Source organism: Ceratotherium simum, chromosome 16, assembly GCF_057802395.1.
Source record: "Ceratotherium simum simum isolate JZ-2026a chromosome 16, ASM5780239v1, whole genome shotgun sequence".
Taxonomy (NCBI): Eukaryota; Metazoa; Chordata; class Mammalia; order Perissodactyla; family Rhinocerotidae; genus Ceratotherium; species Ceratotherium simum.
The window spans coordinates 58,800,866-58,827,523 of NC_141915.1; the positions used below are offsets into that span (position 1 = coordinate 58,800,866).

The window sequence follows — 26,658 nt, forward strand, 5'->3', positions numbered from 1 at the left end:
AACAGACACATTTTCCTCAGGAAAAGGTTTTATAAATATATAGCAGAGAAAGGAAAAGACTGACTTGGAGGAGAGGAGGGAAAGAAGTGAAGGAAATAAATTCTGTGCTAGCAGACAACTGAATTTTTCTTTTTGAACTACAGAACATTACAGACAAATATGGCCGGGGAAACAGTTCATACAGGAATGAATGTCAAGACCTCAAGAGGAAAAAACCCTGCCCATAAAGGCACCTGCCTCCTTCCCGAGATGACAAACGAAAAGCCACAGAGCGCTGGGGTGGGCCCCTCATCTTTGAACAAGGGGTGGCTGACATGCAGAAATCAGTCCTCTGAAAAAAGAGCTGACAGCTCCCGGACCAGCGTATGCAAAGCCCCACTCACCTCCCGCTGGGACCAGATCACTCCAGCTCAGGCCACTGGTATTATTCTTCTCCCCACCTTTTTAAAGAGAAGTATAAAAACAGGAAGAAAAACCAAAAGGAACAACCCCCATGAGAAAATTAATCTATCTCCCCTTATAAAAAACGTAACGCCTTCTTTGATACACCCAGGATCCACCCAGGCCCCAGAGCAAGGTAGCAGAGCAAACAGCAAGGCTGTGTTAAGAAGAAAGTGGTGCAGCAGTGCCAGGTGCCTCAGGCCACGAGGAAGGACGGGGCTGCAAGACGGTCCATGGCAGACATCAGCCCATCTCTAGCGCGACGTTTCCAAGAGGAGAGGAAGCAGAGATACACTGAGGAATAACTCAGATTTACTTCCTCACCTTCTGTGACTGAGTCATTTGTCTTTTTTCTGGAAAATACCACCTTCACTGAGGATTTCCCATATTTATTAAATGACAAGTTCGCAGGCACAGCTTGAGCAAGATAAGAAAGTGACCTTCTTGAGTTATACAATCATCTAAATTCAAAAGCACTCACAAAACTGAGCAAACAAAGCCAGTATTCGCATATCAGAGAAAGGAAACATATTGCTAATGGAAGCCACAGGCCTGGTAAAAAATAAATGTTTCATATTAAGTAGTAAAATAAAAGGAGGATTCTACCCCAAGACCACCACCTCGATAAAGACTCATGGGTTACTGCAGCTGCAAGGGAAGGTACAGCAAAGCCGCCTCAGAATAAATAACAGCCTGAAAAGCAGATGTGTCGACACATCATTTCGACCCCCACCCCACCCCAAACAGCCTTTTGCTCTCCAGAGATGGTCTAGAGTTTCTTGCAAGGGAGGGATGCACTAGCAGGGCTGCCCCCCAATTCCAGAAAAGGGAGAGGCGGCAGCGTGGGGCTGGCCTCGGGCTCTTACTTTCTGAGGGTGGACAGGTAAGGCATACAGACAGGCCCCCACCGGGGGGAACAGGGACAGGCAGGTGCAGGACCAGAAGGCAGCGCCAGCCGCCAGGAGCAGGGGATGGACGGCTCGCCGAGAAGAGCAACCAACCGCACACGGTCATCCTAAGGGCACTGGAGGACACACTGGAAGAGGCGCAGCCGCGCCCCTCCCCCGCCCCCCGCCACCCCCCTCTCTCCCACAGCCCCGGACAAGAAGCCGCTGTCCAGGAACACAGGACGCTCAGGCCCCTCCCAGCTGGTGTGCTGCTGCCTGCTCTACATGGCACTGTGTGGTCTGTCATAGTGCGTGTTGTTTCACCAGCGCTCCTGATCCACAGAAGCCCAGTGCCTCTGTGGGCCGTCCTCCCATGGCAGGCTCACAGTGCAAGGCCTGGAGGTAAGAGGGCCAGCGGAATCCACAAGGCTGCTCTTCAGTCCAGACGGACAGTTCCCAGGCAGCGACGCCTCATCTGTGGAGGCTGTGGGACAAAGAACATCGTTCCTGTTCCTGATGGAGAGAATGAGACCCTGGGAGTCCCACCACCACACTCCAGTGTGCGTCCAACACAGGGAATGACAGGTGACACCAGACGGAGCTTGGAAACACAGCATGGTCCTCTGCAAGTGACTGGTATGTGTGTGCAGCCCACTTTCCACACCACACACACATATGCTAGCCATTCACACCCCCCCCCACACCACACACCAGACACTCACACACACCATACTCCACACCACACACACATCACTCACTCCACACCTCACACCAGACACTTACACACACCATGCTCCACACCACACACATACCACTCACTCTACACCTCACACCAGACACTCACACACACCATGCTCCACACCACCCACACACCAGATACTCACTCCACACCACACACCAGACACTCACACACACCATACTCCACACCACACACACATCACTCACTCCACACCTCACACCAGACACTTACACACACCATGCTCCACACCACACACACACCACTCACTCCTCACCTCACACCAGACACCCACACACACCATACTCCACACCACACACCAGACACCCACACACACCATACTCCACACCACACACACCATAATCCACACCACACACACCACTCACTCCACACCACACACTCACACACACCATACTCCACACCACACACACACCACTCACTCCACACCATACACTCACCACTCACTCCACACCACACACTCACACACACCATACTCCACACCATACACATACCACTCACTCCACACCACACACCAGACACGCACACACACCATACTCCACACTGCACACACACCACTCACTCCACACCATACACTCACCACTCACTCCACACCACACACCAGACACGCACACACACCATACTCCACACCATACACATACCACTCACTCCACACCACACACCAGACACGCACACACACCATACTCCACACCACACACACACCACTCACTCCACACCACACACTCACACATCCCATACTCCACACCACACACACACATCACATTCCACACGCTATTCTCACCCCCCACTCCACACCACACACACACCAGACACTCACTCCACACCACACGCCAGACATTCTCATCTCCCAGTCCACACCACATACACACTCATCACACACTGACCTATCTCGACAGCAGCAAATTCAGCGGCGATAGCTGAGGCTGGCAGCCTTAGCTGGATGGGTCACAGACCAAAAGTTCCGTCTACTCTGAAGTCTCTGGAAGGCGTTGAAGTTTCTCTTCTTCTCTCTCTTGAATTTTTTCATTTTCTTTTCCTATATCGAGAATCAAGAATCACAATTCCCGAAAAGGGCTCTCCCTGGTCCTGGGGGCTCCTTATCGAGTACCCACTACGTGCTGGCTACCTGCTGTGCACAGATTCTCCATGTGCTACATAAACTGACAGACTTACCCCTCACATGACCTCTGGGAGTGGTCCCCACTACCCCACTTCACTGATGAAGGAACAGAAGCAACCAGAGGACAAGTGCCTTGCCCATGTGCACACACGTTTATAGTGGCCAAGCTGGCATGTGGACCTGGGCAGTCTGACTCTAGTCTCGTGCTCGACCACTTTACAATGCTGCTGCCACTTCAAACCGCCCGGAGAGTTCAAGTTCTCCCCGCCCCGGCCCTCAGCTGAGGGACTCCAAAATGCTCCATCACACCAGTTCAACCAGACAGCATACCTTTCCCCGATCGAACTCCTCATCCCAGTCGTCAATCACCATGGCGGCGCGGGCCAGCCTGCTGTCTTGAATGGCATCCTCACTGACAGCTGACATCTCACCGTCCCACGTCAAAACTACACAACAAACACACAGGTGTTGGCACCTTTGTGGATTCCCAGCTACCCTGTGGATTTACTGCAATAATGAAGTGTACAAACTAGACTGGCCTACTCCTAACCATTCAACATTTTTCAGCGCCACCTTTTAGTGAGAACGGACACGCAGAAAAGGAGAAGGGGCGGGCAGAGTGGTCTCCGGTGCACAGGACAGTCAATGATTCTTTCACTGAAGAGCAAACATTGTTAACTCTCTGTATCACCAACCCACAAAGTTTAGTTCTTTTTAAGCTCATGCCCTCACCTGAGAAACAAAGATCTCACGCTCTTCCCCCAAGTCTGAATTAGAAGAATAACATTCCGAATAAGAACTCAAGAGCACATGGTGCAGGGGTTTTCAGTCCACTCCCTTCCTGGACCCAGAGATCCTAACACTCTCCCCAGCCGGCCCGCCCTGCCCACAGGGGCACATCTGCTCTCCCCCTTCCCTTCGGACCCCAGGGAGAAGCTGGTCTGGATCCCTCCACAGAGAGAACCCACCCACAGGGACCAGTTCTTGACCTTTGTGCAATGGCTGTGGGAGTCAGAGAGGATTACAATCCTCCTCCCATTTTTACAGCCAACCGATGCCTATGCTCCAGGCTCACAGCACACCAGGATTCATCGCAGGCCCGTCCACCCCCAAAATAAGCCAATCGTAGGAAGACAGAATTGCAGTCTCAAAACCAGTACCTTTTCTCCCGTAAGCTTTATCAGATGAATACTTGAGCAATTCCTGGACCACATCGCATTCTCCCACTCTATTCCAGGATACAAGAGGAGCCTGTTCCAGCCCTGCAATCAGAGACACGTTTATTTTCATTTAACATAAACTACTAAGGAAATGATCATACACCTTTTACTTATAACAGAACTGCAGAACTTACTAATGATAAATGCTTTAAAGAATACGTAAAAGCAAGCTCTTCCTTCCTGCCTCTGACAAGGGAGTTGATGATGACTATTACTCAATAGGAGAGGCTACTGTCCAAATCAACTCTTGAAAAAAAAGAAAACCCAACCCAAACACCAAAAACAACATAAAAAATCTATAACCAGCAGGGAGCCCTCGGTCTGATGGAGGAAGGGAGAGGACAGGCTGCAGAGGGAACGTACCTCACCTATGGGGAACTAGCCAGAAACGAGGTATGGTGTGACTTGATGGGGATGAGGAAGCGCTACTCCCAACCGCAGCTTCGAAGGGAACCTCTTCAGTCTCCCAGCCTGTCCTGGAAGAGCCCGGCCACTGAGGCCATCTGGACTATGACAGCACTGACCCCTCCTCATCTGGGTTCTAGAAACAACATCCGATCCGGTCTCGGCCTCTGCCTGGTCCCCTCCAACCGTCTACCACCACTGCCTGAATGGACTCACCTCCCTAACACAAGCCTGACCTCGCCTCTCCCAGCCTCCAATTCATCAATGACCTTGTGACCTTCAGGCTCAGTGCCTTGAGCATGATGGTGTCCATAGCGCCCACTGCCCATTCTCATGGCCTGTTCCTGCTGCCCTCTCCAGCCTCTTCTTCTGTCACTCCTCAGCACAGTTTGGGCCTTGGTGGTCACGTGGAGGCACCCACCACGCTCTCCAACTTCTTAGCCATGAATGCCCTTCCCCGTTTAGCCAACTCTTCTGAGGTTCAGGACAGAGAGCAAACCCACGGGGGGCTGGGGCTCCTGACAGCCCCAGCACCTGCCCGCTGCTCACCTATTGCTCTGGCACCAGGTGGTGAGCCCTGCAGCCTGGGCAGCATCTCCCACATGGTCAATGTGCTAACAAAGCGACCCCTGTGGTCTGATAACCACAGCGACACTGCTCTGTCGCCACCTTCGTGCGGCCTTTTCTACAATCACATACTGGCCACCTGATGTGCGTATTCACTGCCCAGCAGTAGTGTTTTGCAACATAATTAATAAAATTCCATGTTTATTCACAAGTTCGTTTTTCAGGAGTTTGATAAATACTAGTCCATCCCCAGGGGCCTGTTTGCCCCTTAAAGCACTAACATAACTGATCTCCACACTGCAGAGCAGACCTCACAGGATCTGCCGCCCAGTGAGCCCCTTCCCGAGGAACTGATGAGTTTCTCTACCCTTCACTTCACAGACATATTCTATCAGGAGAGCCCAGCTGAGCCCAACCAGCCCTGAAGGAGAAAAGAAAAGAAAAAACAAGAAGAGTTGCTTGGCGGGTGCTGCCTTAGCCACAGGCATGTAAGGCCTGGGGACAGCAAGAGCACCCGAAACCCCAACAGCAAGAGGCCACGTTATCTTTGGAAAGGCCCAACCACAAAAAGGGGCAGAGGGAGCTTAACTTCTGAACCCAACTCTACAAGTTCAAGCGTAACAGAAAAACTCCAGGCTGGGAGGCCCAGGAGTCATTCAACAGGAAGGTTTAGGTGGAACGGCTGTGATCAGAAGAAACGCTGCGCTCACAGACATGTCAAGTTTATACGTATGCCATCTTTTCCTACAGGGTAGTTTTGGCTGAATGCTTTGTCGGGTGAGGAAGCTGTGACCCAGCAGGGCAGACGGCTTGCCCGTCTGAAGGGGATAGACTTCAGGCAGAGGGAGGAGGCCTTCACTGGGGCCCTTCCCGCTGGACCGCGCCCGCCTCATGATGCACACAGGGCCAGCTCACGGAGGCCCACCCTCTCCTCACGGTGCACACCTGTGCAGCCCCCAGGACACCGGCTGGTCACAGCGGGCGAGGGCCCACTCCCAGGGACAGCAGAGCCCCTCTGCCTCTCGCCCCTGTGGCCTTCAGGGTGCTCGTTCTCTTCTACTTCCTGCTGTGACTCCTCCCTCCTTTTCTTCTTTTTCTTTTTCCTTGGAGATGCTGCAGTGGTCTCTGGCTCGACAACGTCCAAGCGGGAGCAGCTCCTGAGAAGTCAGAGTTAACAGTCAGCTCCGAGCAAACTGAGGTAAGACACCCCATGAACTACAACTGCAGCTGGCACGGGCCTCAACTCTGCAGGAGAGCCACCCTGAGAATCAGCACCCGAACCTGACCAGGAGGACAACGCATGCTCACTGTCCCCACAGACAAGCCTGGGGGATGTCAAGAGAGAAAAGCATACAACTGCACTTTTTATCCTAACTGAAGCAAGTCCTAAAAACTGGATGATGGGACCACAGAGCCTGGCCCAGCCTGGGGTCACGAGACCACCCTGCACATACAGTGCCGGCCAGGTCTGGAATGCTGCTGTCCACTTGCTGTCCCACTGAGACACTTTATGACATGGTCACACTCTAGAAGTCCAGCCAGCACACTGTATTTCTAGACGACACCCACCTGGAGTGGACTGGGTCTGTCCGTGCAGGGCTGTCCCACTCTTGCTCTTACCTGTGCCAAGGAGGGTCCTGGTGGAGGTCACCTTCTCCACCGAGGCCCTCCGCTCCCTTCTTCCTCCTCTTCCTGTTGCTCACGTGGTGGCCGTCTGCCACGCATCCCACTTGCCGGCCGTTCACGAGGCGCTGGCCGTTCACCTGTTGCTGCTGGCCTTCTTCCTCCAGTCTGTCCACTGGCAGCTCTGCCCGGCCCTGCTTCCTGTGCTCCGGGCCCCAGTGCTGCCTCTGTGTCTGCCCCTCCTGTGGGGGGCAGGCATCCACGTCCTCCGCGCGCTTCCTCTTCTTCTTCCTCCTCTTCCCCGGAGGGGCTGTGGCTGCTTCCTGTGTCACTGAGCCCGGCCCCTGGATCTCTCCCATGGGGTTCCTTTTCCTCTTCTTACAGAGGCTGTGGAGGGACTCGCTGGCCTCTGGCAGCTGGTGTAGAGGGGACCGGAAGCCCCCATTGACCTGAGGCAGGGGAGCAGAGGTGGGGGAGCAGCTCGGTGGGTCTGACGTCTGGAGAGGCTGGGGGCTACTGGACACTGATGCAGAGCAGGGCCCGAGGGGGGGCTTCAGATGTCTGGATGATCTGGGAGCAGGCGCACCAGCCCTGTAAGGACAGGGGACAGTGAGGACGGGCTGTTCTAAGACGTCCTTCCTGCTCACCCTCAGCCCGCTTCCCTTTCAGGGAAGGACTTGAAACGGCTCTTCCTCTGTGATTCTCACATATGCGTGAGTTAAAAAAGACAACTAACGATAAAATTCAAATCTACTTCAGATCAAAGTCAACAAGAATCGTTACATATCTCTTAGTTTATTGTCACCAAGCAGTTCAAAGTATTTTTGTAAATTCTAATGTTTTCAATTTTCAATATAAATGTGTTAAGAGAGGAAAGCTTCACTAAGCAATAAATTTCCAACCTCCACAAGTCTCGAGTTGTTCAAGTACAGAAGTGAGCCTTATAAGAAAGGTGAGTACAGGCCTACACATCTTCCACTAAATTCGGGGTGCTGGGAACATCAGGGACACAGATTTTACAGCCGGATTATGGATTATATAGCAAGGTGAGTAAGGACAAGATCTAGAGCAGTGTCAGGTCAGACTCCTTAATCGACCTCTTGCTAGCTGTGTGACCTTGGAAAAGCTGACTTCTCACTCTGAGCCACAATTTCCTCATTTGTAAATGAGTGACAATAATGCTTATCGCAAAGGGTTATTGAATTAAATAGGATTGTCGTCGTCATCATTTAAACCAGAACAAACTATGATGGCCATACAAACTGTACTACTGCATCACATTACTTTGTTTTCTGGAATTAAAAACAAAAAGCTTCTATGTCAAAGAAACAAAGGAAAAACACTCAATAAACGCCTTAAATGTTTAAGGACTGACCATGAGCAAAAATATAGTTCTAGGTACAGCAGTACGAGCATGAGAGGAAGGGGCTGCAGGTGCTGGGTGGAGGGAGCACAGTCAGACAGCGCCTGCCTGCATGCAGGAGGGAGGCTGACGCACAGCTGGATGGAGGTGAGGGTGGGGGAACACCAGCGCCCACGGCAAACACAAATCCACCCAAACCACCTCACAGCCTCACCCCCCAGCTGCCAGAGGCCCTGACAGCCCCATCAGCCATCAGACAGCCATTTACCAGCAATTCTCAGCTTTTTGCCACTCAACACACTAAGGAATATGAGCACCCTGTGGGTAAGGGACAGGGATGGGGAACACCCAAACCTCCAGGAGGGGCGTCCACCCAGGAGCACGAAAACCCTGAAGGAGCTCTCAGAACCCACAGAACCGCATCCCCCTGCTCTAGAAGCTAGTGTGAAGCTCTAGAAGCCAGCGTGAAGCTCTAGGAGCCAGGGGTAAGCTCCAGAAGCCAGCATGAAGCTCTAGAAGCCAGCATGAAGCTCTAGGAGCCGGGGCGAAGCTCTAGGAGCCAGCGTGAAGCTCTAGGAGCCGGGGCGAAGCTGCAGAAGCCAGCGCAAGGCTCTAGAAGCCAGCACAATGCACATGGCCCAAGGAGCCTACTCGGGGAGGCTCTGGGGGCTAAGGAGACAGACAGCGTCCCACTCAGAGATAAGCCCGGGGGGAGGTGTCGTTGGGAGATGCAAGATGATCCTGGCAGCAACAGGACGCCCCTCAACGAAGTGACAGGACTCTGAGCTCACTGGGGGTCTGTCTGGAGCTCCCACCTTTCTCTTCAACTGTGGAGTCTGTCAGGCTGGGGAGGGGCCACAGGACAGATCAGTTGACAGGACACCTGAGTCACCACGTGGACATGGCACACAGACGGAAAATGAAGACAGAAGTAAAAAAATCAGGACTGCAGAGACCAACCTGCCTCTGGTCAGCCGAAGCTCCTCTACCAGACAGACACTGAGAAAACAGGAACAACTCGCCCTGTACCTGTCCAGCTGCACACCACTGTCCATCCCCCAGGCTGGTAATCTTGCAACTCCTCACCAGCCTAGTGCGTGCTCAGCAGAGGGAGAAGCGGCTGGCCTGAAGGGCCTGCGACCACGGCTTACCTGATTGTACTGACAGGCCAGGTGGAGGCGACGACGGGGTGAGTGGTTTTCCTGGGGTAGGTGAGGTCGGAGGATGGTGAGAGGGGAGGTGGATGGAGGTCATTGCCGGTTGCCCTCCGCAGGATGCTGGCCTGCAGTTATTGACATAAATAAAAACTTGGTGGTCTAAAAAAGGTCGCCGTGAATGAAGAGGGCAAATAAAAATAAAAAAATAAAAATGAAAGAGCCCAGAAAGCAGGATGGGGGGACAGAAAGAGAAAAAAATGGGGGAGGTGAGGGGTAGGGGATGGTAGAAGAAGAACCAGAAGTGTTTTTGGTTAGAAACAAAAAGGAAAAAAGGAAGGAAATTCAAACAAAAATCTCAGCACGACAATTACATCACCGAGCTTCGTGCTACACACGGAGAGGCCTCCCAGCCATACCCAGAGCTCCCTGCTGGGTCCCCCACCTGCCCGTCCTCCCTCTGAGGCTCCTTCAGGGTATGTTATCCACAGACAGAAACGGAGAACTGCTCTCTCGCCCCCAACCTCCATCAGCCACACGGAATATCATCCGATGATCAGAGTTCCCTCAAAATCCCACCGCCTTCATCCCAGGACAGACCCTTTGTAACCTGCAGGTGCCTGGCCATGCCTACAATACTGTCTTCCTCTGGATGGAGGGAGGCCAAGTGTCCACGCAACCTTCCCACTCCCCAAACTGCAGTCAAACCTGCTCTCTGACCCTACGACACTCCTCCAGTGACGGGACTCCCACACACCCACCTTCCTGGCAGAAAGGGCCAGTTTTTTGGCTGGTGGAGGAGACATGATGTTCGTGGGCTCGGTGACGGTGTTGTTCAGGACAGGGGACTTCGGCTTCACCACCTTAGAGCCTTCTCCGTTTGGCAGCGCTTTGGAGTGGCCAGCGGAGGAAGAGTTTGTTCCCTGAGAATCACACAAGTGGGCGGCTGCGCTCTTGGGGGTCTGGAGGGGCTTAGCGGGGTCGCTGCTGGCAGAGTGCTCTGGGCTGGAGCTACTGGAATCCCTCCTCTCTGGGTCGGAGCTCTCGTCACCCGCCTTGGGCCCGTGCCCGTTGGCAGTCACTCCAGCCTGGAGCTTGGGTGAGGTAGAGAGGATGGCGCCCCTGCCATCCCAGGAGCCCTGCCTGTGGCTCTCAGACCTGCTGCCACTCAAGTTGCTGGTACCATGGAACCCCTGAGAATTCTTGGGTGATGGGGAGAAGTGCTGTAGGGGAGCCGATTTCTTGACCTTCTTTCCAGGCTCATCCAGAATGGTCGGCAAGTGTGTGGGTGTTTTGGAGAGTCTGGGGGAAGGGGACCCCGAGGGCGGCTTTGGAGGAACGTATCCATTCTGAGACTTCAGGCCCGACACAGAGCCATTCCTGGAAATGGGCACACCTATCTCTTCAGTGGTCTGCAGCTTTTTCATAGTTGCAAGATCTAGTCTCTAAAGGAGAACAAAGCAGATGACATGGTCAGAACCTGGCGATGCTCCCAGATGTCGAAGTATATCATGCAGTAGGCAGGGTCTCTGATAAGCAACTCGACAAATTATTTATATGGACACACCATGAAGACACCATTACTTCTTTGAACAATTTTAGTATGTTGTGATTTGTGCACATATGGGTCTGTATCTTTATGATAACCTTGACTATGAAAGCAGCACATTTTCATCAAGATTCGAGAAAAAAAAAGTATAAAGGAAAAACGTTTACCGAAGTTCTCTCACCTAAATATAACCATTGATTAATAGGCTGTGTTTTCTCCTCTGGCCTTTTCTTCTGAATGGTTTGGCTGCACAGGTGCACCCCAGTTTCACCCTAATGCTATCATCTGAAGCACTTTCAAAATTATACTCTCAGTAAAGATCTTTAATGTTTAACCAGCAACCATCACATTGAATGGAGAGTTTACATAACCTTGATTGTCTCCAAACTGTCATCAAAATTAACAATACAGAACTAAGTACTCCATCCTTCTCCTTCATAGCACTGTTTACAGTTGTGTCTAAATCATTCACCCGGTATTCAAATGCTTAATGTTGGCCCATCTCTGCTTGACCATAACGCTCACAAGCTGGGCCTCTATCTGGTTTATCATTATAGCCACCCAGCTGGCTCAGTCTTGTAGAGCCAGTGCCTAATAAGTATTTGTTGAGTGAACAATCAAAAGACTGAATCTCTTTCTGTACTTAGACCCCATGCTAATTCGTCAGAAATGGAATTACAAAGCTTGGAATATTTTCATGAATTCTGATGCACACTGCCAAACTGCATTTACTGTATTCTTACCAGCAACATTATTTCTTTTACAAAATATTTGCTCATTTGACACTTTTTTGCTTTCATCACTTTAACATTCATATTCTTTGCACGTGCAACAGTGATTTTAAGTCATTTGAATGAGTCTTTTTACATGTTACAAATATTAACCTTTTGCTGCAAATATTTTTAGAAGTTTGGTTTTTTTTATTTGTAATAGCTTATGTCAAAAACTCAAGATTTAGTTTAGCCAATTTATAATTTGTTTTTCTATATTTTATCTCTCAATTTTAAGCTTACGAAGTCTTCCCTCTTCCAGAGGTTTATTAAGAATTCATTTCTATTTTATTCTGAGTTTTTTATTTTTTCCCTACATTTGAGAATATTTATTCTTTATTAACAATTCTTTCTAAAGTGAATACACCTTCCCATTGCACTGTAAAACCTTTCATTTGTTGAATGATTAAGTATACGGAGCTTACACGACAAGTTAAAGTAAAATGACTTTTGTGTGATTGCAGTGTATCTGGAAAGTTATTTTTGTAATGAAAACGTGCATGGCAAGTGAAATGGCCTTGTGGGTGGGTGACCTGGGGGGTCCTCTCTGTGCCCAAGCTCACCCTCAGGCACCACGCTGCTGCGGTGTTGCTCAGAGCAGCACCTGAGGCTCCAAGTCTCCTGGTCTAGGCCATGGTGGCATTGCAATCACCCTTTGCAATTAGGGCCCAGCTTTTCACCACCATGTCAATTTCAATGCCTCTAATTCCACTTCTACTATCTTGAACTTTGGGAGGGAAATACGGATTTGCATAACTGACTAAGACCCCCACAGCCTGTGTTTGGATTTGATCTTCAGACTGAGGAAAAGGATCACAGATGCAGTCAACAGAGAGGGTGGATCTATTTTTGAACTATAAGCTGTGTTGTAATAAGGAAATTGCTCATTACTTTGCTAATAAAACTAAGTTCTCAACGTTTTTTAGCAGAAAATTTCAAATACACACAAAAATAATTTCAAGGGTATTTCCTAATTTTACCATATTAGTTTTATTGTTCTCTCTCTCTATATATATATGTATGTGTATGTACATATATATTTCTTTTTCTAACCATTTGAGTAAATTTTAGACACGATGTCCTTTTATCCCTAAATACATCCATGTGTATTTCTAAGGACATTCTCTTATCATAACCACAGTATACTTATCAAAATCAGGAAATTTAAAATTAGTACAAACTACTCACATTTTCCCTCACATATTAAAATGTGAGGATAAAAAATATTTTTTCCCAGATGCTTAAGGTCAAGAGTCTGCTCGGCGAACCTGTCCCTGCACTTCTGCGTGGCAGCTGCTCTAAGACAGGGACACACTGTGAGTTACAGTCGTGACTGGCTGGGTCAGGCTTTCTCATCACTGTCTCCTCTTGCTCCTCACCCAGTGTCAGCTGATAACCAATTTCAGAGAGAACATGGAATAAAATAGGACAAACTGTCTGCACTCTCCTTCCATTGGGGTGAGTTCCCCAGCACGAAGAGATCTGGGTGCTCCTCAAACCCCGAGAGGCACAGGCATGAAGATCTGCTATGCAAACACTGATTCTTTTAAACAATACCTTTCCAGTCAGAGGGGAGGAAACAGTCCCGTTCCCAACGTTCTTCTTGACGTGGTCTGGAACCATACCGGGGCGGCCAGGAAGGGAGGAGACTGTCCTGGAGATGGAGCCCTCAGGACTCTTCTTAGAGCCTGGAATTCTGCCCAAGGAAGAAAGCAAGTCAGGGGATTCTCTTATTAAAGCTACAAAGGCGGGCCGGCCCTGTGGCTTGGTGGTTAAGTGCGCGCGCTGCAATGCTGGCGGCCCAGGTTCGGATCCCGGGTGCGCATCGAGGCACCACTTCTCCGTCCATCCTGAGGCCGAGTCCCACATGCCGCAACTAGAAGGATGTGCAGCTATGACATACAACTGTCTGCTGGGGCTTTGGGGGGAAAAAATAAAATAAATAAAATCTTAAAAAAAAAAAAAAAAAAAAAAGCTACAAAGGCATTACAGAAACTGAGTGTGAGAATGAATCAGAATAAATTAAACTCAAGGTTACAATTCCATTTCAAAAAAAAAGGCAGAGGGGGGCCAGCCCCGCGGCTTAGTGGTTAAGTGCACGCGCTCCGCTACTGGCGGCCCGGGTTCGGATCCCGGGCGCGCAGCGACGCACTGCTTCTCCGGCCATGCTGAGGCCGCGTCCTACATACAGCAACTAGAAGGATGTGCAGCTATGACCTACAACTATCTACTGGGGTTTTGGGGGAAAAAATAAATAAATAAATAAAATTAAAAAAAAAAAAAAAAAGGCAGAGGGGCCGGCCCGGTGGCACAAACGGTTAAGTGCGCGGGCTTCGCTGCGGCGGCCTGGGGTTTGCGGTTTGGGTCCCGGGCACACACCGACGCACCGCTTCTCAAGCCACGCTGTGGCGGCATCCCATATAAAGTGGAGGAAGATGGGCACAGATGTTAGCTCAGGGCCAGTCTTCCTCAGCAAAAAGAGGAAGATTGGCAGATGTTAGCTCACGGTTGATCTTCTTCACAAAAAAAAAAAAAAAAAAAAAACAGAAAAGGGCAGAAAAACAGCCAGAGAGAACCTTGACTATCCTAACATGCTTCTCTGAACTCTCACGGTGCCCGTCAGCCAACGTGAACCTTACATGGCCTCGGACATCTGCTCAACACAAGGAGAGAGCACATTATAGTCAGAGTGCTTCCAAGATTAGATTCTCAATTTATCAAAAAGCCAAAGGGACCCCAAAAACACTTCCTCCAAATTCAGAACATGTATAAAGCAGCAAAAGCATCTCCAGGTCAGTGATAACGAGCCCCAAGAAAAGGAACCTTCCAAAGGCCTCTGCTGCAGCCGCCACCCTCTCAACCCGCTTCACTGCCACCATGATCACTTTCCCCACGGAGGAAGGTGCATTGCTTAGCTGACATCCAGACACATCTGATTTGGGGCAATGATATAAAATAAGAGGTAACTTTCCCATTTACATTCAAAGTCACCTCAATGTGGGGCAGATGGAATCCTGCTCTGAGCTTCCCAGAGGCTCTGGCTTTGACTCAACAGCCAGGTAGGCGTGATCTAAAGGGTCCTTCCTGGTGGATGCCCCCCACTACACAGGACTGGTGGGATGAGAGCTGCTGAAACAGCTTCCCCTCTGCAGAATTCCCAGTCACTTTCACACAGGAGAAAGTGAGGGAGACCCATGAGTGCAGGAGAGAACAGGGAACAGGTTCAGCGGGGGAGGGCAGGAGTCAGTTACCGCAGATAGAAGAGCACATAGGCCTGCTGGTTCAGAACCACCTTGATGTTGCTGGAGTGGACCAAGGAATCGTTCATCTGGTACCACTGTCCATTGCTTGCCTGAAGCAGCACAGGCCATGGTAGGAAACAAAACACAAAACAATCAACAAGCATTCCATGATCCTTACTTTCAAAAAAGAGAATTAAAAAATCTGCTGTTAATTGTCACATATATCTAAGTGCTAATTAACCAGCAGTGATTTCATATTAAAAGATCTAAAATTTGTCTAACTCTGAATGTGACTCGTAAGTGTATTCTGAGTCCCCGTTCCTTCCTGGTGCCCCAACAATGCAAAGGATATCCTTGTGAAAGATATTTCAGCAGGTCTGCTCAGCAGAGCACGTCCCCCCAGGGTTCGGCCTTCCCCAGACTTCTCCAGGGCTCTAAGGACAGGGCACTGGAAGCAGCCCCCTGCAGTGTCTCACCCCAAGTCCAAGACCACAGATCCTAGTGGGACGTGTTTTAAAGACATCTTTGCACTCCTCACAGTTAAGTGACAACGGGACCTAAGCACAAGTTCCAACATCGTCACTGTTTCCATAGAACAAACGTTCTGCAGAGGCCACATGAGGACTTGTACAAACAGGCGCTGCGAACATGCCCCAAGGAGGTGACACATGCACTGCCACCTTGTGCACAAGAAACATGCACACGGCAGCCACTGACCTTCACATAGCAGTAATAGTGCCCAGCATGGCAGCTGTAGCCCGAGTGGACCAGGACGGCGTACAGCCCGTACATGACAGGCTCGCCATTACTCTGGGACATGTACGGACGGATGTTCAGAAATTCTGGATAGCCTACATCCTGTTGGAAAAGCCAAGGGGAAGGCAATTAAAACTCATCATCGAGAGTAAGGGTCAATTCATCCTCTCCATGGACAATTACACGAAACGCACAGCTCAGCTGATCTTGAAGACTTTGGGGCAACTGGGCCCACAGCAACACTGGGGCAGGAATCTCCCGTAGTCAACGATGAGGAAACAAGTAGCAGTTCCCATTGGCCGAGAAACTCTACTGTGATGCCCCATCCAGCAATGTATGGTCAACTCTCACCTTGACCCTGCATTCAAATCAGTGCTCTCACTACCTGGGTCCCAAGTGTAAACTGAGAAGATAAACTCATTCTCCTCCCTGCCACCATTCTACAGAACACTGCAGGGGAGAACAGGCGGACAATGCTGGGGGTACGTCTTCAGAAAAAACGATGCTGACTCCATATACCCACTGCTACAATAAGTTAAATTTTTAACGGGTTGGGTCAGAACCAAGGTCATGCCAAAATTTATTTATTTCAAAAATTGACAATTTTTCATAGGAAAATATTTTCAAAAATTATCTTTGAATAGTAGGAGATATACCAGCATTTCTGCCTATGTATACATAGAGCACATATGTATGTGCACATACATATACACAGTTTTCTTTAATGACATATAACTTACAGAGTGAAATGCACAGCTCTTAGGTGTAGAGTTCAATGAATTTTCACAAGTGTATACTGACTGTAACCCATATTCCTATTCAGGTATGAACATCAACCCAGAAAATTCTCTTGTGGCCCTGTAAGTACCCCCATCTTGAATATCCACTGTTCTGATTTCTACCACGACTGATTAATTTTCCTTGTTCTTGAACTTTACACAACTAGAATCACACACTATGTACTTCTTCGTGTCTGGCTACTTTAGATAAACATAATGGCTGTGATATTTACCTATTTATTTTTCCCTTCTACTGACAAACTCAAAATCTGAAAAGCACGATAGGCTCATGAGCCCAATCCAATCTTGCTAGACATGGGGTCCCAAAAATCAAACAGACCAATGTTTCTCAAACCACATTCCAACGGAAAACTAGTTCCAGGAGATGTTAGCAGGTGAAACATGAGCTCCTCAGGGCAAAACCACAACTATCTCATTCACCATTTTATTTCCCACTGATTTCCCAGTGCCTTCCATGGCACAGTGCAATGTAAGTACATAATAAGTATTAGAAAAATGGAGGAATGAATGATTCCCCAGAAAACTAAGTCCAGAAAATTCTTCATAATAAATTCTCCCTCTTGGAGATTCAAAATGCAACACAGCTTAATAAAGGCTCTGAGAAGGGCTGCAATTAAAAAGAACTATTTAACTTCGGCTTGGCATTTCCCAAACTCACTTGAGGATGGAATACTTTCTTTCCAAGTACAGTATTAACATCCTGCACAACACCATTTGGGAAACGTTGAGCTGAGCAAGCCCCCCATCACTGCCAGTAAGGAAACTGAGACTCAGACACGGTCCTTGCCCCAAACACATAACGAGGCTCTAAGAACTGAGGACAGAACTCCAGACTTCTACGAAATAGGACATCTTCTATTAAAATGCCATTGTGCAAAAAGTAATTTTCACTCTATATTCCACAGAAAGCCACAGCATGCAACTGCACCTGTTTTAGACACAAAACAGATGGATGAGAGCTACATGTCCAGTATTCATTACACTTGTTCTTAAAGAAACCTTGACCTTCCTTATCAGGGACACCTCCTGCATAGGCAGAGGTTGGGGGAAAAAAAATCCAGTAAGACAGTGGTTCTTGAACTTGACTGTACATAGCAATCATTTAGGGAGCTTGCAAAAAAAATTGCAGCATCCTAGGCCCTGTCTTCCAGAGATCTGAATTCACTGGCTCTGGGTAGAGCCTGGAATCTGTATTTTTTAAAAAGCAGCCGAGCTCACCTTGGTGATCTTCCCCCCACTGAAGTTGGCAAAGCGCTTGAGGGAGAGGGTCAGCACACTGGATGTTCTGTGGATGGTGAAGCGCTTGCTGGCTGGAACCTTCTTCTTGCATCTACGAGAAGGGTGAGAGGAAAGGCATCAGCTCGTGCTCTGAGGAATTCTGTCCTCACACAGGTTAACAATCCTAACAACTGCTCCGTAATAATAGGGTCTTCTTAAATGAGACGTGGCCCCTAAAAACCAAACCAGCACGACCTAAGTGAAGGACAGCCGTCGCAGGGAAACGTAGACTAGAGAGAAGCTGGAGGTTCTAAAGCGAAAGCGAAGTACCCTACCAACTAGGAGACTAAATAAGATGCACGAAAAGCGACTTTGGGAAACACAGGAAGGAACAAATCAGAGCAGACGCGGCCAGTCATAAAAGCGCAGGTGGGAAATCAGGGAAAGCAAAGCCGGAGACAAGGACATGGGAGTGGGGAAGACGGGCAAAGTGGACAGCCTCCAGAGAGGAGAGAGAAGGAGGGAAAAAGCAATGTTTGGGCACAGAATGATAAACCTCACCAGCATAATTAAGAAAAACATTCTTCAGTGATTACAGCTTTAAAGTGACCTAATATAAAGGAACACACCCATACAGCACACCTGGGTGACCCTTATAACAACAAGGTCAGATTACATCTGCTGAACCAGAAAAATACCCAAGACAATTTAAGGAAAAATGGACAATGTGGAACCTGTCTCACCTAAGAGGCAGGACAGCTAAGTGGTCAGAGCACGGCCTGTGGAGCAGATGGCCCATCCATGCCCCCAACTCTCCATGCCTCCGTTTCCTCATCCTGTGAAATGGTGGGGCAACAGCGCCCACTTCACAGGTGACACATGTGAGACACTCAGGACAGCGACAGGCACACAATGTGTGCAACATAAACGGCAGCTATAGAAACCATGCTGTCGCTTCATTCGTGTTGTTGAGAGGTTTTTAGTTCTAAGACATACATATGCTACTCAAGAAACGTGACCAGGGTCATCCCTGAGGTGGGGAGGGGTGGGAACGACAGCAGTGTTAGGTTAGGTGACTCTTCTCACGTCCCTCTGGACAGCCTGACCTCTCTGCCATGAGCAAAAGGAAACTTACTTAGCACACATATAGGCGTTCTCTCCACTCAGGACATCTGGCTTCACAAAAAGTTCCAGCGCACGCACAATATTTGCAGCTTGCTGAGAAGGACAAAAACACGAAATAGAATCAACTGCAGAAGAAAAATGCTGACGTGAGAAATGTCAAGTGTAAGGTCTTTTTCAGGCTGAGACAGCAAATCACAAAATTTTACTTGCATAAAAACTGGCCTGCTAGCTGCCACCTTCCAGGACTCAGAACGTACCGCAAAGGAATGGGGGAGCAAGGCTACAACCCTCTCTCTGTGGATAAGGACTCACAGCCACGGTAGGTTTACCAAGTGAGCCAGCCACGTTTACCAAGGCTGCAGCGACAGAGAGCGGTAATGAATGAAGGCTGCTCTCCCAAGGGGCGCGAAGCAGCTCTGCTCCCAGATTGTGTGAGCACGTGCGAGGCCTGCCTTCTCAAGTCCGCGTCTACAGTGTTGTCACTATACCTGCCTCAGGACACAAGACTGCATTCTACCTTTTTTTTTTAAACAAAGGGAATATGCATAGGAAAAAGGTTAGAAAGAAATACGCAAAAACATTTGTTTCTACTTTAAGGCAGTAGGATTCTAAGTATTTTTTCCCTTATCATTAGATAAGGATAATAGGCCCTTTTTGGGTTTTGTTGTTTGGGATTTTCTGCCCTCTGCTCTCCCTGTCCTAATGCAAACACAGCCCCAGTCTGTACCCGGATCTCCAGCGCCACGTCCAAGTAGGGGTCGTAGGTGTCCGAGACGCTCTTGCACACGGCACACTTCACTGCAACAGAAGGAAGAGGTGCGGGGGCGCAAGCAGGGCCCCAGCGCCCCACCCCTAGGTTTCCAAGTCTTGGAACCGGGAGGTTCCCTCTCAGCTCACCAGCCCCTTGAGAGCTCACTGACAACCAGAGCCCACAGGAGATGTATGTCAAACCCAACGCCGCCCAGCGCAGACGCCTTCCCTGCCTGACCGATGGCCTCAGCAGGCACTCACTCCCAGCTGAAGGGTAGCGGCCGTATCTGAGGAACTAACGGAGTCAGAGGAAAGGTAACACCACCCTCATCCACATGTTCTTGACGCTTTGCTTCAAACTTCCGCCAGGAACAGTGTGCCCATCAGGCAAAGCAGTGGGCAAGGGGGCATCTCAGAGACCAGGTTCGAGGCCATCTGGGCTTGCCCAGGGCTGGGCACAAATTCTTAGCGCCTCCCAGTTAACACCCTAAGCCTTGACAAGAAGGGGTAGGGAAAATGTCTCCACTTACCACGCGATCTGAGATAGCCTCCAAAAATTTGGTGGACCAAAGTAGTAGCCTGCGTTTGACGATCCAACCTAGAAAGGAGGCCACAAGCCTTCAAGAGAATGACAGCAGGACGCAGCAAAGCGGTACTAGCCACCCCCTCAGCTCCCCCTCCCTTCCATTACCAGCTCAGCGTGACGCTGGGAAGTTCCATCACACAACCACGAGGCCAACACACTCGACCTGCGTCTCGGCAGGATCCCCAGCAGGGCCCGGTGGTCTCTCCACATTGCTCTGATCTGCACAGGGCCCCCTCCCCACAACAGCTACCTCAGGCCTCCCTGACTCCTTCCCCTTCCTCTCAGCAGGCAACCTTGCCTCCCAGTTCACACAGAATCAAAGACCCAGAAAATGCACCTGTCTGATCACCCTCATCCTTCTGGAGCTCACTCCTCCAGCTCACCTGCCCTCAGTTGTGCATGGGCACCACTACTTCTCGACTGGCTGTCACATGTATAAGCCCCTTATCCGGTGGAAGGGGGCGGGCAAGCAGGGACAAAACCCCCACCTCTGCATCCTCTCAGCAGGACAGCAGCTGTCACTGGTGTGGGCTTTAGGGTCAGGCAGATCTGCATTCAAATCCCCCACCCTGTTTACCAACTGGGATCTGAGGCAACCCTGGGCCTCAGCTGCCTACACTCACCTGCCCCACAAGTGGCTCAGCAGAGTTGCAGAAAGCACTGTGCGCCTGTACATCACAGCTATTCATGTGATGAAGATTCTGGAAATAACACCCTGTATCTGGCCTCTGCTCTTGGTTTTCACTTGCAACCCACTGAATCAGGCTCTGACTCACTCCTCTGAAACTGTCCTCAGAGTCACTGATGACCTCCAGGACACAAATCCAGTCAACTTTTAGTCTTTTTTCTGGAATACCACAGCACTGGACAGTGCGTCCACTCCCTCCTGGGACAAGCTTCCCTCTCTGCCCAGGCACCACTCTCCTGCTCCCCCTTCTCTCTCTCTAGATGCTTCCTCTGACCCCTTGGCCAGGCGCTAAGCGGTGCTGCTGCTTCCTAGTGCTCTTCTCACTGCGTGAGGCCATCTGGGCGACAACAAACACGCATGGCCTCCCCACACCTGCAGAGCAGCTGACGGTGCCTGATCTCAGCCTCTCTTCTAGTCTGTGCTACTATTTATGGCCACACTGCCCAGACTCTGGGAGCCCACTGAGGAGAATACCTCCAAAATACTTGAGGGACCAACACAGGGTCACCAAATTCTTATTTTGCAAAGTTAGGAAATGAAAAATCAACTGCCACCATCTACTATCACCACCATTCATCAAAAGAAAGGACATTGTAACCCCCCAAACTAGCAAGGACATAACCTCAGAGCAAACCGAAAACTTCTGGGCAGCAACCTGTGATGGTAGCTGCTGACATCTAGATGGCACCCAAGTCACCCAGAAACCCGTTAAAACATGAGCAAAGGGAACCCCACAGAACCCACTCTCACTACAGCCTGAAGCAGAGAAAGCTCAAACTTTAAATTACCCTAAGTCGGAAAACAAAGCCAGATCCCAACAAGCTATTGTAAGTGCTCCTACCCGAGCCTAGGTGGAGATCAAGGGCATCCAGAAGAAAACCAAGGGAATGAGACACTGGGGAACAGAGGTGACCCAGAGTCATGTGGAATCCCCACCAGGAAGCAAAAGCCCGTCCTAGTGTTGCACACGGCAGAGGGGGCAGTCCCCAAGGGCAGCGATGCTTGGGCGGAGAAGGCAAAGGCAGGCAGGTTCCTTGGGGGATAGGGTGGGGAGGGTAAGAGAAGCAAAGGGAACATGTAGAGTCCTGAAAAAAACATAAAAACACCAGAGGCTCTCCAAGCCCTGCCTCCACAGGAAAAGCCGTCCACCAAAGCAAGTGGACTTCACTGTGCTGACCGAGGGGTGCCCTGATCAAGAACGTGCAAATCACCAAATCTCTAAGAGAAATGAAAGTGGTCTAAACCAACGCAAAGGCGCTTTATGTAGAAGACAGTATACAAGAATCAAAACACCTCATCTGATGAAAATTAGCCCCAGAAAACAAGCACAGAGCAGGAGAAAAGGGCAACACAAAACTGCAACCTGAACTAAAGATGCTCAAACAAGCATTTGGGGACATGAGAAACTACCTTGAATAAGAAATTGTAAAACTAGGGGCCGGCCCCGTGGCTTAGCGGTTAAGTGTGCACGCTCCGCTACTGGCGGCCCGGGTTCGGATCCCAGGCACGCACTGACGCACTGACGCACTGCTTCTCCGGCCATGCTGAGGCCGTGTCCCACGTACAGCAACTAGAAGGATGTGCAACTATGACATACAACTATCTACTGGGGCTTTGGGGAGAAAAAGGGAAAAAAAAGGTAGAGGATTGGCAACAGATGTTAGCTCAGGGCGGGTCTTCCTCAGCAAAAAAAAGAGGAGGATTAGCAAGGATGTTAGGTCAGGGGTGATCATCCTCACAAAAAAAGAAAAAAGAAAGAAAGAAATCGTAAAACTAAAAATAAAAAAGACCAAAAAAAGAGAAAGTTAATTGAACTCAGGATAGAGATGGAAGAAAAAGACAGAATCCCTTCAGAAATGAAGACTGAATTACAAGATGCCCAAGGGAGAAGGGAGTCAAATAAAAATGTGGGGACAGCTCAAGAAAGCACCGAAGGGGACGCCAAGGCAGAGAGAGCTGTCAGAGAGAAGGGAGTCAAAATGGAAGCAGCTGGTAACCCACCGCAGATCCCGAAAAAGGAGAACATGACAATCAGACAATGTATAAACCAGAACACAAGAAACACTTCCAGAAATTAAAACAAAAGGGACTTTCACACAAACAAACAAAAGTAACACCAGTATCTATTCCCAAGGTGAGAGTCACCTTCCAATTAGTGCGAAATGTCACCAAAGAAAGATCCCTCTCCCTGCCAGCAGATACGTGAATCACGTAAGTTTCACAAAGGACACGACACACTCACTCACAATGTCTGCTTGATTTGTTGTTGCATATTTTCAAGCCACGTTATTTAGAACAGAGCTGATCCAAAAGTGATGGTGTTCAGGGGCCGGCCCCGTGGCTTAGCGGTTAAGTGCATGCGCTCCGCTACTGGCGGCCTGGGTTCGGATCCTGGGCGTGCACCAACGCACCGCTTCTCTGGCCATGCTGAGGCCGCGTCCCACATACAGCAACTAGAAGGATGTGCAACTATGACATACAACTATCTACTGGGGCTTTGGGGGAAAAAATAAATAAATACAATTAAAATTATACAAAAGTGATGGTGTTCAGACACCAGCTGCCTGCTGTGACGGCCAACTCCTATGTTGCTAAGAACATTTTCTGCCCACATGTTCCCAGAGTCAACCTAGGCCGCAGAGTCAACCTCTAATTGTCGCTGGTCAGGTATCCAGTATCTGGGAAAACTGGCCACAACCCTCAGCTCCAAGCCATTCCTAGTGCACCATCAGACTTGAAAGATTAAAAAAAGATCCTGAAGTCCTCTAAGCAGAAAAACCAAATAAGTCAAATGCCAAGACAGCGGAGACTAGTCTTGGGCTTCCAGCGCCTGGCACCCCCAGCCCAGGGCTGCCCGGAAAGCCCAGGAGGAGGACGTGATGGACAGAGGAGGCACGGGCCAGTGGAAACCTGCAGAAAGCAGGGGCTGCACTCCTGATGGTGGGCATAGAATTCAAGCCAAAAAGCCTCAAATGTGATAAAGAAGGACACTTCGTATGCTAAAAGTTACAAATCTCAACGAAGAGATGACGGTTATGAATATCTAACCACAATCACCTTCAGAAAGCAAAGTCCAGGAGATGCAAGGAGACAGACACTCACTAGTAATCGGAGACCTAACACACCGCTCTCAGTACAGAGACTAAGGAGAGGAAAAGTAAGCTCAGATATGGAAGACAAACAACATCAACATCACATACGTGTTACACACAGACACCCACCGAACTACTGCTGCAGACACACCGCTCCCACCTGCACAGCAGGGAGGTCACAGCCTCACCACCTGCCTCTGCAGGCCTCACCCAGGCCCAGCCACGTTCCTTCCCTCATTTCCCCAGTCGGAGGCCTCCTGCAGGTGAGGAGCACAGTGATTCTCCTGGGAGTGGCTACCACAGTGTCCCTCCACCACAGCACCTACTACGTGGCATCACAGACACTGGCTGGTTATCTGTCTTCCTCAATCACACTCTAAGCTCCTCAAACTCAAGGAACACTCCTTTAACCTGGAAGTACCCAGCACGAATATAGGGCCTGGCATACAGGTGGTGGGCAGCCAAGATCTCAATTCATTAGTTACTGGGAGGACGGCGCACGGGAAGGGCAGCCCCAGGATGTGCCTGGCAGGGAGGGAGGTGTACGTCCCTTCAGGGAAAGGGGAAAACATCTGACCAAGCCAGACATCTCAGCAGAGCAGGGAAAAGCACCCTAAGAACCCAGGGGAACTTTTCTCAGGGTTTATATAAGAATCTCATCCACTGAAACAGAGGCTTTCCCATTATCGCGGCTCCAACTCAACTACCTTTCCTGAAGGACATTTCAGATATATTTCCTAAGTTGTAACTGGTAAGCATTTCCAGAGTAAAGGATTCAGTTCTACTCCAAGCCTAGGCAACAGCCACGAAACAGGAAGCATTTTTTGCCTATTTTCTTTTGTCTGAACCCACAAACCCAGGAATGATAGAAGAATATTCTTGACAGTAACTGTTTCACAAAAGGGAATACTCAGCATAAAGTCATCGATCTGTCACATGCATTTGTCTGTGCTTTCAAATTTGAAATTAAGAAACAGTAACTGGGCAGAGTAAAATCTCAAAAATTATAAACTTCCCAGCCCTCAAATTCTCCTGCAGGCTTTCAAGTTCTTTCACCAAGACATTATAATTCCTACCACCCCCATCCTCTGCATCAAAATAATGAGATGATTTTAAAAAACGGGAAAAGTCCATGTCAACAGTGGAAGGACCTCAGAGATTTGCTGAAGCATTTTCCCTCCACCAAGTTGCTGGGACAGAGCTCTGCCACCAGCACCTGGTCCTGCCAAACGGCCCTGTGCTCGGAGAAAGTCCCAGGAGGGCTCTATCCCGGGCAGCAGGCACAATCCCTTATTTGAGCTTCAGCAGGTGAAGGACCTAGACGCACATATCTACAGAGGGAAGCCTAGGAGCAGAGAGCAGGGCTGGCCGTCTCCGCAGAGCACACCATCTGCTGCCCCGTCGTACACGGGGGTGAAGGGAAGTACGTACTTGGCACAGCCGCTCAGGCAGGCCTTCTGCATGGCATCGATGGTGTACCGGAGAAACTCATGTGCGTCCTCTTGGTTCCCGAAGCGGAAATGCCGGGCGATCTCTACAGCAGGAAGAAAGCCACATCAGATGGTAGGGAAGAGCTCACGCCTTCCCTTCAGACAACCCACCACTGTTTGCCTCACCACAATTCTCGCTGACCCCAGGTAAACAGGGTCCCCTGCAAAGTGGCAAGTGAGGACAATAACAGCTCTCCATGAGCCTTCCACACCCACCACGATTCCTCACGGCCGTCACTTTCTCAACGAGACCTAAGGCTCAAACCCTCCTCACTTAACAGAAAAGCACAAACGCCTCGAACACCACGCACTAACAATGTAAAATCCACTGGCCAACAGTCTTCCAGGAGCCAATACAGAGCACAAATGGATTATAGTTGTGTCATCACGCTACAATTCACACAGGTTTCAAAAACCAACCGCCTCTCTCTCCTGCCAAGTGAAAGGGAAACGTGTGGCAACTGGTTCTTGACGTTCAGAAAAGGCCTTGCCACACCTTCCTCACCCATTCTCCATCTCCCAGCTCTCAATCATGCTCACCTGCCTACTTAAAACACAACCCCCCCAGACTGGCCAAAACCCACCTTCTTCAAGGCGGAGGTCACCACACATCCCCACCACGAAGCCTCCTCACTGACCCCAGCCTATAGGAGTCTCTAAACCCCCACTCCTTTAGTCTGCACCTCCACATGTGCCAAATTATTATTACGTGAAGTCTTAGGACTCCTGAGACCTCATTCCTGACTCTTCCTCTCCCTCCCACCAACTCCCCAGTGCCCACTGCAGAGCTGTGGCATCCGATAAGGAACCAATCGACTCTTACTTTTCAGATCTCGGATGAAGGAGACGGGCTTGATAGCATTGCCGCTGTTGGCAAAGGCCTGGACGATGTGATTCTGCATGACACACAGCATGCAGAAGCTTCCTTGGTTACCTGCAGATAGGGATGAGGCAGTAATTTTAAGGTAAGACCTTCCAAGAGAATTTATGACTCTCCCACGCCACCGTAACAAAGAGAGAAACACAGCAGACAAGGGCAAACTGGTCTGTGAAAGAAT

The 26,658-nt window shown here is 49.7% G+C and overlaps 1 protein-coding gene across 1 annotated transcript in view; it reads right to left on the reverse strand.

Moving 5' to 3' along the window:
* Positions 1 to 1,524: 1,524 nt before the first annotated feature.
* USP36 (ubiquitin specific peptidase 36) overlaps positions 1,525 to 26,658 on the reverse strand; it is a 39,367-nt gene continuing 14,233 nt past the window's right edge. The window contains exons 5-21 of the mRNA XM_014789329.2: positions 26,424 to 26,534; positions 25,542 to 25,644; positions 20,275 to 20,342; positions 19,722 to 19,792; positions 19,005 to 19,087; positions 17,870 to 17,981; positions 15,813 to 15,953; positions 15,105 to 15,205; positions 13,411 to 13,549; positions 10,296 to 10,979; positions 9,532 to 9,662; positions 7,015 to 7,608; positions 6,340 to 6,551; positions 4,363 to 4,464; positions 3,533 to 3,648; positions 2,967 to 3,118; positions 1,525 to 1,812 (exon numbers count right to left, since the gene is read on the reverse strand). Coding sequence (XP_014644815.1) covers positions 2,987 to 3,118; positions 3,533 to 3,648; positions 4,363 to 4,464; positions 6,340 to 6,551; positions 7,015 to 7,608; positions 9,532 to 9,662; positions 10,296 to 10,979; positions 13,411 to 13,549; positions 15,105 to 15,205; positions 15,813 to 15,953; positions 17,870 to 17,981; positions 19,005 to 19,087; positions 19,722 to 19,792; positions 20,275 to 20,342; positions 25,542 to 25,644; positions 26,424 to 26,534 — 2,900 coding nt within the window. The 3' untranslated portion in view covers positions 1,525 to 1,812; positions 2,967 to 2,986. The remainder of the gene's footprint in view (positions 1,813 to 2,966; positions 3,119 to 3,532; positions 3,649 to 4,362; positions 4,465 to 6,339; positions 6,552 to 7,014; positions 7,609 to 9,531; positions 9,663 to 10,295; positions 10,980 to 13,410; positions 13,550 to 15,104; positions 15,206 to 15,812; positions 15,954 to 17,869; positions 17,982 to 19,004; positions 19,088 to 19,721; positions 19,793 to 20,274; positions 20,343 to 25,541; positions 25,645 to 26,423; positions 26,535 to 26,658) is intronic.